Raw genomic sequence first — 12,452 nt, forward strand, 5'->3', positions numbered from 1 at the left:
TGCCAATATATTACGCAGTGCTGTACATTTAATGGGTCAGCCAATTACATTGTAGCAACTCAAGGCATTTAGGCACATAGACATTGTGAAGATAACCCGTTGAAGTTCAAATCAAGCATCAGTATAGGGGAAAAAAGTGATTTAAGAGATTGTGAATGTGGCATGGTTGTTTGGTGGCAGGTGGGTGCATAAAGAATTAATGATCTGCTGGGATTTTCATGCACAATTTCTAAGTTTTACAGAGAATGGTCCAAAAATAAAAACTGTCCAGTGGCAGTGGCATTGATGAAAATGCAATGTTGATGTCAGAGAAGAATGGCCTGCCTGACTGGTGTGAGCTGATAGAAAGGCAACACAATTCAGAACTGAGGTCTGCACAACAGATCAAACTTTGAAGCAGCTGGGCTACAGCAGCAGGAGACCGCCACCAGGTAAAAACTCCTGTCAGCGAAGAACAGACACCTGAGGCGACAAATCAGCTACTGGCTAACAAAAACTGGACAAGAAAATATTGGAAACACGCCGCCTAATCTGCAGAGTTTCTGCTGTGACATTCAGATGGTAGGGTCAGAATTTGACAACAAATCCACTGCAACTGCGTGATGGTATCATGTCAATATGGACCCAAATCCCGAGGAACGTTTCCAGCACCTTCATGAATCAATGCCACAATAAATAACTGGAAGCCATGAAGGCACATAGGGGAACAACCTGGTATTAGCAATCTGGTATTAGCATACAAAGCAAATTGGCTACATCAATAAATTATATTACAAGCTGAAGTGACATAAAAAAGGATAATATATAATTTATAAAATGCCAATTATTGTGGGTATGTATTCACTAAAAATAATATAAAATGGATTCTACCTTATGTAATGTATGTGTTTGTATATTAGCTGCCTCAAATCCTGTATATAACAGCATTCAGTCTGGGTGTGCTAACATGAGGAGCCAATCAGGCTATGCAGCAATGCAATTGTGCTGGCAGCAAGCATGGTGACAGGAAGAATCAAGTATAGTGAGCAGCAGGAAAACCCCATCAGTATCCCAATCACTGTGCCAGATAGAAAACCAGGGCTTGTAAATTTTCATTGGTAGCTTAAGATCTATGCTACGTACACATGTAAGACTTTTGTCACTGCAAAGGATCTTTTACAATGATTTCCAACGACAAAAGACAGCAAGATGCATATACAGCACCATTCTACTCTATGGAGAGGGGCAAACGAGCAAGCGGAACCCGGCTGTGCTCTCTCCCCTTGACTTGCATTGCAGTTGTTTGTCACTGGTGGATCCGCCAGTACGGATCCATGAACGACGTTGGACTGCCCCTGTACACATGTCAGATTCTCATCCGATACTAGCCCTGAATTGCATGTTTTTGGAATGTGGGAGGAAACCAGAGTACCCGGAGGCAACCTACGCAGACACGGGGAGAACCTGCAAACTTTATGCAGATAGAGTCCTGGCAGAGATTCGAACCTGGGACCTAGCACTGCAAAGGCCAGAGTGCTAACCCCTGAGCCACCATGCTTCCCAGGATATTGTTATATCATGAACATGGTCTTAGAACTGAAATAGGTTTTGAAAATATGAATACAACTTACCTGTGGGTATGGGAATCTTCCAAGTGCTAACTAGAGATAAAAGAGAAGAAACATGTATTAATACAGGAAATTGGGACCAAAAAAAGTTATATGCTAATTAAATAATCAAGATAATGTCAAAGGATATATACTTTATATAAAAAAATACAGTTCACAGTATACAAACCTGTATGGTATAGAAGCTGTAGCATCCTAAGTTTTGTGAGGCCAAGTGCAGTGGGATTTGGCAGCAACCTCCTCTACTTTAGCTGGGGGGGGGGGGTTAAAGGACTTGAATTTGGCTGTGGTTTATGATAAAACTACAGATTTACAATTCTGTATTTGGGATCCAGGTCTAGAGTGTATTGGATAGAACAGGTGAGCAGAACACTCCATGTGTCAGGATTTGGAGATGGCTCTGAAGCACCAGTCTAGTTATAATTAAAAGGAGTGTGTTTCTGAGTCGGGGATGGCCTTAGAGCCTGAGGCCAGGTGTGGTTCGGAGAGACAGGAATGAGTAACCCAAGTGAAAGTGCGTAGTCAGGTGTGCTAACCAGACAACAGTGTTTTTTGAGTTTACATTTAAGCAAAAGTTAATATTGCATCCATTTAAATTGCTAAAAAAGCCCATTGTATTCAGAACTACAAAGATTATTAGGAGCAGAACTATATACCATGTTAGTATGTCTAGTCTGATATCTCAAATCAGACAAAAATGGATGTTTCTTGTGCTAACTCATATTGCTTTGGGTATTCCTTTGTCACATTTTAATTATTTACGAAGATGTATTTAAAGTAAAAAAACACCATAATCAGTTTCAACATTCAAACACTGAACCCCCTACCTACCCTCTTTCAAATCATTTATCCTAACCTTTAGCAAATTGCACCAGCTTGTATGTCTCTAGTGCATACTGCTCTTCCAGGATCAAGGCAACAAAAACAACCTATATATAAACACACATATATAAGTGACAGATCTATAATAATTTAGACCCTTCCCTTTTCTGCCAGTGTAGATTCTTCTTAATTACCAATTTCTGGAGCTGTAAGTATTGAGGTATCAGAAATTAGACTATGCAGAAAATGTAGTATACCATTCTCTAGACACAGCCTACAGACATCACAGAGTATGAAATGTGCTTCAGATTTAATGAAGCCTTTATGGTCTTTTATAACACTGCCTGTGTGTAACCGAGGGTCATCCGGCAATCAGCCAGGAGGGGTGGTTTATAACTGGGCAAAACAAGAGGAGGGAGAAAAGTAATTTGCTTATGAACTGCGCTGAATTTTCTTAATTAACTCTACTGGTTTGAATGCTTGAAGCTGAACAGTCACAGACCTGGATAGTGGATGGGAAGTTCTCAATAGGTTAGCAGTTCACACTGAAGACAAAACAAAGCCATATAAAATAGCTGTGTTAGCGGGTATGCTTCTACGAAGGCTGATGTTATGTCAGGGAACCTTGCTTTGTGTATAATACAAATGAACATTGTGTTCTTAAAAAAAAAAGCTAAACCCTTGGGAAGCTAGGGGTTAATCACGACACATGCAGGGCAGGTAACTCAAGTGGGCCATTCTCATGAAGCTGAAACAGTTCACTGGGTGAGCGATTGCAGGGGGCAGAAGTACAGTAACTGAATGAGGGCGAGAGACCAAGTGAAGGAATTACAAATGAATGTAATCTGATGTGTACAAGCTGCAACCGCAGAGAGCGTCTGGGGGTTTAGAACAAAGCATGAACAGAGAGGGGGCTTGGAAGCCCTATGTTTAATGTATAACACTATTAGCTGGCAGCAAGCAGAGGCTATCACCCCTGTGGAGGGCCACCAGAACCAGACTGATGAAGGAAACACTGCCCTGACCTGTAGCAGGACACCACCTTGGAAAAGTGACAGAACACAGAATCAGTGCAGGTCAGGACAGGATGTTCAGTGCAGGTGAAAACTGAATCAAAATCATAAGCTTGTTACATTACACGACAAGGTATAGACAAGGCAAATGTGTTGAAAAAATGAAAACAAAAAGGGAAGAACACTAAAATAGTAAAAGATGAGATGTGGTGAAGAACAATATTATTATTACTATTCATAATTAACAGGATTTATTTAGCACCAACATATTGCACAGCTCTGTACATTAATTAGGGGTTGCAAATGACAGACAGACAGTGACACAGGAGGGGACCCTGCCCAGAAGAGCTTACAATCCAAGAGGAGGGGGAAGTGGGGTTTTGGAATGGTGGGAACTAGTGAGGCAGAAGAAGATGAGTAGGCAAGTTTGAAAAGATGGGTTTAAGGGCTTCTATAAATGAGCAGAAAGTAGGAGCAAGCCAAATTAGATAAGACCATTCCAGAAAGTCAGGCAGCTCTGGAAAAGTCTTTGTCATTAGTAGGAGGAGCAAAGAGAGTGGCTAGGGGTGTATTTTTCTATCCGGTCAGAAGGGTAAGTGGGACTGTGGAGGGATTTGGTGACAAAGACAAACAATAAAGAGCTGTAATATATAGATGTAAAGATTCCTGGTTAGTACAGAAACAATTTTCATATTAAAAATCTTTAAGAAATCTACCAAGCCCTGGTACCAGTTTTTCAAGAATTTTAGAAAGCCTAGAACCCTGTATACAGGGGAAAAAAAACTATTTTATATTGTAGCAATGCATCTAAGTGACAGGTACGAGTAGATATTTTGAATGATTTTTTTTGCGATCACTTATTAAGCCCCTAACAGTTAAAGGTCAGATGTCATGAGATGCTGTCATAATGGCCATTTCAAAAATATCAATCAGTGTCCCAAGGGAAGTAAGGTAAAGACTTCTGACTTCACGGAAACTTTGTTGATTGCAATAACCACCAGGCAACAACAATTTCAGCATAATGACCAGCTTCTACGAGTATAACACTTACAAGATCAGGTTTGCTGTGCTGTCAGCATTATAATAATATTATTATTACAAATGGATCTCTCTCTCTCTCTCTCTCTCTATATATATATATATATATATATAAATACAATCACACTATCCAGTCACTTTATTAGGTACACCTTGCTAGTCCCAATATGGACCCCCTTTCACTTTCAGAACTGCTGTAATTCTTCCTGTCATTAATGTAACAAGGTGCTGGAAACATGTCTCAGGAATTCTGGTCCATATTGACATGACAGTTTTACATAATTGCTGCATATTTGTCAGCTATACATCCATAATGCAAATCTACCATACTATCACATCTCAATGGTGCTCTATTGGAGTAAGATCTGAAGACTGGGGAGGCCAGTGAACTGATTGTTATGTTTAGGAAACCAGTTTGCAATGATTTGAGCTTTGTGACATGTACTGTTATCCTGCTGCAGTAGCCTTTTAAAATGAGTAGACTGCAGTTGTAATAAGACTATATGGTCAGCAACAATACTAAAGTAGGCTGTGGCATTTAAATGATGCTCATGGGTGCAAAGGGGCTTAAAGTGTGCAAAAAGACTATTCCTTACTGCATTACAACACCCACCAACAGCCTGAGCCATTGATGCAACTCAGGATGGATCCATGCTTTTATTTTGTTGACGCTGTAGTCTGACCTGACCATATGAATGTTGCAGCAGAATTTGTGACTCCTCAGACCAGACATTTTCCCAGTCTTCTCTTAACCAATTTTGCTGAGTGTGCAAATCATAGCCTCAGATTCCTGTTCTGAATAGGAATAGTGACTGATGTCTCTTGCTTCTGTAGCTTCAAGGTTCATAGTATTCTGCTTCAGAGATACTCTTCTTTATACCTTGGTTGTATTGAATGTTTTTTTTTTTTAGTTACTTTTGTATTTCTATCAGTTTAAGCCAGTCTGGCTGTTTTTCGCAGACCTCTGGCATCAACAAGGCATTTTCACTCTTTCACACTTACTGCATTTTTTCTTTTGGGCTATTCTGTGTAAATTGAGACAGTTGTGAGTAAAAATGTCAGCAGATCAGCAGTTTTTGAAATAGCCACACCAGCCCAATTTGCATCAACAACCATGCCATGTTTTAGGTTGCTTAAATCATCTTTCCCCATTCTGATCTCCATTTGAACTATGGCAGCTCATTTGACAATAACTACTTGTCTAAATGCATCGGGTTGCTGCCATGGTATTGACTGATTAGATATTTGCATTAAGAAGCACTTCAACATGTGTACCTAATAAAGTGGCCAGAAAATGTAAATTATAATACCACTTTTTTTACCTTTAGACAAGATTTGTGTAGCTCAGGAACAAGTCAGGATCAGGAGGCCATCTGATTTGTATTTTCTTTGAGGAAAAAGCTCAAACACCTTCAAAATCAATATACATATAAGATAGCCTCACCTGTGAATCAGTGGTGGATCATGCCCTATGATAGTTAAAAGGGACGTATAAATGTTAACTAAAGTGATACAAATTAGGCAATCTAGGTCCACTATATAAATACATGAGTTTAAATGGTAATTACATGTGTGGCTTCAGTGACCCTGCCAATATAAAGGCATTCATGGAATTTGAAGCCAGAAAGCTGTTCACCGTATATTTTGTATGATAAGCAGACACTCTTTGAACCTGGAAAGAAGACATTTGACCATTGCATATGGAAAAGTTTCTTTACATTAAGAGTTGAGAAAATTTGGAAAAGACTGCAAAATGAGCTAGTTCTGGGTGTTTTTCAAAATATACTGGCTAACTAGCTACTAATATTTACAAGTAATAACACTGTATATTGTTTAAACTGAAAATGTCAGAATGGCCTATAAGATCAGGAGTTATTTAGGGCTCTATTTATTAAACAGGATACCTGATGTTGCCTCAAATGTTCCCTGGTGGGAATCAATTACTACCACTGAAACACCTGAAATATTCCCACAAGGGAATGTTTGATTCCCTGTTTTATAAATTGAACCTTAAGTCTCTGTTAGAGTACATTGAGGGGACCTGTGAACAAACACATTTAAAGCAGATTCGTCATCATGTTTTGTAGCGTGGTGGTTCTCAGCAAACAGTTGCAGACCAGTTTCAAGTCCCGTCAATCCCTCAAGCCACATGGTTAAATAAATGTTTTAAGCTGTACCCATACCCATAGAATGCAGAAAATTTGCAACCTCTTTTATTATAAGTGGACAGTGCCAATCTGCAATACAGGTCTCCTGACAAATTTGCCCCCCTGTTAAAAGCTTAATCATAGAATGCCTGCTCTGTTTCTATTAAGCTGTGAAACTTTTAAATTGTACAACATGCTGCTTGGGAATTTTATTTTTCCAAAACAATTTCTGCCATTATCAGAATTAACTGTAGGTTTAGGGTTTTGTTTTAATATTGTACTTGTGTCTTTTGGACATGTGTCCTTTTCAACCTATGTAACTGCTCAACTTGTTGGAAGTATTTGGCAGGGACAGGTGTATCGATCCTTTACAACATGAAGCCTTTTATAAGGTGAAAAAATTGTTATAAGAGATAAAGGGATTTATTAAGGACTGGTCTAAGTATTTTATGACTTTCCATATGGTCATATCATATCTTGTATAGTATTAGGTACCTGTAAAGTCTGACAAACAGACTTACAACTTGTCTTGAAATGCAGACACAGGTGGAAGCTTTAGGACATTATTCTGATGCAATTGCGTACCAATAGTGTAGTTGTTAAAAGAACAATATAGCGAATATTAGGTATTTAAGTAAACCATGCAATGTGCATCCAAACTGCACAGTTCTTTATTTAAAATCCTTTCTCCCCTCTCTCTGTTCTGCTGGACCAAGCCTTTCTCCCTCTCTCTCCGTAACCGAACGCTTTGGCTGTAATTGCCTTATTTATCATGTGGCTCTTACACAAGCTGTGTGTGCATTGGCTGCCTGAGTTTGATGCATGAAGGTCCCAGTCGGGCCTGAGTGAACCTTCGCTTACACTTCAGACGTCCTGCAGCCCCCCCGCACCACGTCCCTTTGCAGCTGCTGGATAAATCATCTCTGAGTTTTACTCCAGCAAAGTTTGGCTGTGGCTCGAACCGCAGCCTCTGAATCGCTGGAGCACAGGGCCATAACATACACTAATTATGGAAGTTCTGGTCAGTGAGTGATGGATAGCCCTCCTCAAGGCAGCTACCGCGCTCTCAGCACTGGTGACGAGAAGAGGAGGGGGATATCCTGCAAGCAACTATTAATTCACAGCCAGAGGTGCTTCTAGCTAATTGTGCAACTAAATTGCACCAAAAATCAACACCTAGGCAGGTCAGCAAGTGTCACCCAGTCCCCTGGCCCCTAAGTGGCTGACTGCACTTTGCTTAGTGCATCATGGGGATGTTGTGGTGTAATAAAGTGTTCTTTTTTGTCAGTGTAATTAAGTGGTCAACTTCAAAAATTAGTGATCCAAGATCTTGACTGATTAAACACATGATAGGTTGTGTGTACTGGTGATTAATTAACTAGTCTTTGAATAGAAAATGTGCAAAAACACTAACAAAACACAATAGGATACAAAAAAAAGGGCAAGCACTTAACTGCTCAGAATTTTCAATATTTAAAACATATATAATCTGTAGACTCACAGCTCACTATGAAATACATATGCTAGTAGTATTTTCAGGTATAACATGGTTGTGAACTGAAGTAAAGACCGAGGTGGTCAAATGGTAGCAAGGTTTTTATAACTTTTTAACAACTTTTGTAAATTCTATCTGATTAATATGGTCAGTTGCACTTTTTGTCATTTTTATATAGCAGTGCCAATATGTGTTTTATAACAGAGTGCAAAGAACCAATACATCTGTTCTTGCCCAAGGCACTAATCGTCTTTAGTCCCTTCTACGTTCACAGCTGTACATCATTGGGCCAGAAACTATTTCTTCTACCAGGCCACCGGCTTCCACTGCTCTGTTGTCAAGTTCTGGCACTCACCTGTCCATTGTAGTTGTTTCTGGTCAGGGTTCAGCATGGGTGCTCTTAATGGTCTGTGGCTACTCAACCTCCTACACAGCAAGCTAGGATGCATTGTGTGTTCTGACACTTAATGGCCATCAATATGTTATTTAGCAATCTGTTCTCTTGTAGCTCTTCTGGTGGGAGCAAACCAAACAGGCCAGCCCTCTTCCCTCCTACATTAATAAGCCCTGAGTGCCTATTATTATTAATATTAATAAACAGGATTTATATAGCACCAGCATATTACAAAGCACTGGCTATGCTCCTGTCCTGGTTTACTGTTTGGGCTTTCTAGGAGCACTTTTGGCAGGTACTAACCATTGCATCCTGGGAACACACTACCTATCATTTTAGAGATGATGCCAGCTGCCATTAAAATTTGGTCCCTAAAATAACTCTTTTTTCCATCACCTGTGAGCCTTTAATAGGTCAATGTATATGGTCAGGAGGGGTATGTATACGAGATTACAGCAGTTCAGAGGGGCGTGAAGGCTGAGCAGGTAAAATATGCTTGCAGGAAAATCTTTTTAACCATGCTGCTTACAATAAAAATTGTGCTTAAGAGTAGCTATGTTCTAAACAGTAAATGTTGTTCATGTTGCATAACAAATGGGACATTGATTAAATCCCAGTGGTATCATAAGTGGTTTGTTGTGATTCTGATTCCCCTATGCCCATTGGCATTTTAGTGATAAATTGATTTTTAATGCCGACAGTCCACTGCAGGGTTACATAACCAAACTGCAAAAGGTGTTAAAGTAGTATTAGGTTTAGTGGGGTAAAGTAGTTATTGGGTATTAGTAGAAAGATTGGGTTAGCAGTAAGTGAGTATTATTACAGGAGTTCCTTTTTATTTTATTTATATCTTTCCTGTGACGGTTACTAGGTTTGGGACAAACCTTAAAATATTAATACAGGTGCTTACAATAGTTGACATCTTATGACATGGTTAATAACTTTTAAAAACAGTTCTGTGCCTACTTTTTGTTTGTTAAAAAGGCTTGGATGTGTTTGTTGCTTACTTAAACTCCATTGTTTACGAAACGTCTATCAATGAATGTTCTATCCACAAGGGTGACAATACTGCTGTTTCATTTCATGTTACAAAGATCAAACGTTTTGACCCACTGAAACAAAAGATGCTGGGCTGGTGTCTATATCAATGGCTGTTGTATTCTGCATTTTTTAAATGAGTTTGGAATGGCTATCAAAAGCTGGGCAGTAACATTTTAAGACTTGTAATAAGCAGAGCACAATTATGAAGTTTAAACCATTCCTACAGCCTAGAAGAGGACCAGTGCTGGATCACTGAGCAGTGAGTCTGCAGTGCACAGGAGGAATATTCTCATGCTCACGCTTGATAGAAACATATGTAGAAAAAACTGTAGCAGTAACCTATCATACTCCCGCCTATCAATAACACGCAAAAGCACCCAGCATGCCTCATAACCTGTGGATTCTGCCTCTTATTGACAGATCATATAATCCACATATTTAAAGTCTTTTAGGGTTGTCTATGTAAAAATTGGGGACATCAGTAGTATGGAGTGCAGATCCTACAAATGCTAAATATAGCTATATGATAGTAATTTTAAAACTCTACCCTTCGAGTCTTGGTCATTTTTTGAAGTACCGCTGGGCACTGTCACACACAACTGATAATACAGCTTTCTGGTGTCCCCCAGCTTTTGGGTGCATACTCCAAAGTTAGTTTCTCCATTCCAGTACCCCTTTTCCCAAAATGTTTAGGCTTCTGCAAATGACTGTCACCTAAAAATGTGTTTACCGTTTCATTCCACACTAAATATTGGGTGTGGTGATCACAAATGCTTTCAAAAAATCTTTTACATTTAGGCACTAATCCTTCTTCACCCCAAACCTAATGAAAAATATAGAGAGATCCATCTATGGCTTCAGAGAGTGTTTTTGTAACTTGTTACACTTTGTATCTGTCCATATATAAGCCCTACTTACTGTACATACTGGGGACCAAATGTCATACTGAGAACCCCCACATATACTGAGATCCATCTATCCACAGCCTGCAATACTCTTTACTCAGAAGTGCTAAGTATGCAGGAATAGCTTTGGTAAATGAAAGCTGGGAAAAGGGTTTAGATTCACATTCTATAACCACACATCGTTCCTTTTAAACTGTATTTTATTCCTGTGCTTGGCTTCTGCTTATTTAAAATGTTACCTTTATATTGTGATAATGAAGCACTTGACTCCTGGGAAGAGAGCTGTATATAAATAGAGTTATTATGATTACCATCACTGTCACTGAGCTCTAGGGATTGGACCCCTTCGTATATGAAATGACTATTCTACATTATACTGCAGCTCTGTCTATTTTCTGGGGAGGATATATGTTCCATTTATAAGCACTTGGAACTGAGTTACTGTGTAGGATTATGATGAGAAAGCCTTTCATTCTTACTCTATGAGCATGTGCAGAAACATTCACTGCCATGTACAAAAAGCAGAAATATATTACAAGAGAAAGAAGTGTGTGGATCATGTTTTCATATATTCTCACCTCCATAAATGAGATTCCCAAACTCCAAACATCGGAATGAATTCCATACTGCTCTCCTGCAATTCGTTCAGGCTGAAAAGAAAACAAAGGATCAGTTAGAATTATATCGATACATCCGGCTGAAAAGTTAATTAAGTTAATATTAATAAGACCTTTCATTCACATTCACTCTTCTGATATTAGGCTTATTATTAAAAAAAATTAAAAAAAAATTGACCAAATACCAATATAGTTCATTTTTTAAGTGGAGCTATACTCAACACTTCAGTGCTCTTCAGCCTCCTTGTTGTGGCTCCCTTCGGCTGCTGCGGGGAGATCTCTGATGGGGGATCCCCTTCCTCCCAAGACACTGCGGAGGAGGGGGATTCCCTATCCAGTGTTCTAATGAAAAAAATCTACCAGTGAAATAAATCTACCACGGGGCGTGTACAAATGGGTGTGTACAATGACATCCCCCTCCTTTGAACCCCAATTCCTCTGGAATGGGGGGATGTACAAAACCAAAAATGTAGGTGCAAGTGGGGGACACCTGTGACTAACACCCCCTAAAATTTTATTGTTAGGCTATCATCAGAACATAAAGAACTCTGCCCATCAAAAAAATCTACCGTTACACATTGCTGGAGGCACCTGAACCCCAATTTCTCTAGAACAGGAAGGGGGTACAGGTGAACAAAATTAAAGCTGCAAATGAGGGACACCTGTGGCTAACACCCCTTAAAATTTCATCGCTAAGGCATCGTCAGAACATGAAGAACTCTGCCCATCAAAAAAATCTACCCTGTTACGTTAGAAGCCTCCAGCTTCTAATGTAACAGGATGATACGTTAGAAGCTGGAGGCTTCTAGGGGCATAGTTCAGTGTTTAATTTATTTCAAAGTAGGCCTACACATGCACACTTGTTGTAACAGGTAAAATTAAAAAAATATTAAAACTTTTAAAAGTTTATAAACTGTGTTATGTTTTGCGGCTCCAGACTATTTTTCTTTAGTGGAAGAGGAGGCAAAATGGCTCTTTTGATAGTAAAGGTTGCTGACCCCTGCCCTAGATAGTGGTGACATCTACTTGCCAGTTTCTTCTGGGTTAGGGATCTTCAGTCATTCTGATTTGGCAAGTCCTGATGTTATAACTCTTGTGTGTGCTTACAGTACAGTGTAAAAGTTTGCTAACAGGCAGGTAAGCATCATTTTTTTTTGCAAAAGAGACACATTATTTTCTTCTGCAATAAAAATTAAAAAAGACACACACCTTCCTGTTTTCCAAATTTGCAAATTGCCACTGTAGGGTAAGCCGGTACGATGCTGTACTTGTGCCAAAGGTAGTAAACGTGATCATACATTTTTATCACAAAGAAAAACTTTATCTTCCCTTGCTGGGACTCTTAGGCTGAGTACACATGTGCAATAATTGTC

The 12,452-nt window shown here is 39.3% G+C and overlaps 1 protein-coding gene across 1 annotated transcript in view; it reads right to left on the reverse strand.

The window, feature by feature from the left end:
* The window catches only part of MAP2K5 (mitogen-activated protein kinase kinase 5), a 96,368-nt gene that overhangs the window by 18,520 nt on the left and 65,396 nt on the right, over positions 1-12,452 (reverse strand). Inside the window, exons 16-17 of the mRNA XM_072402587.1 lie at positions 11,041-11,112; positions 1,611-1,640 (exon numbers count right to left, since the gene is read on the reverse strand). Of these exons, the coding sequence (XP_072258688.1) occupies positions 1,611-1,640; positions 11,041-11,112 (102 nt within the window). The remainder of the gene's footprint in view (positions 1-1,610; positions 1,641-11,040; positions 11,113-12,452) is intronic.

The sequence above is a fragment of the Pyxicephalus adspersus genome, chromosome 2 (assembly GCF_032062135.1).
Source record: "Pyxicephalus adspersus chromosome 2, UCB_Pads_2.0, whole genome shotgun sequence".
Taxonomy (NCBI): Eukaryota; Metazoa; Chordata; class Amphibia; order Anura; family Pyxicephalidae; genus Pyxicephalus; species Pyxicephalus adspersus.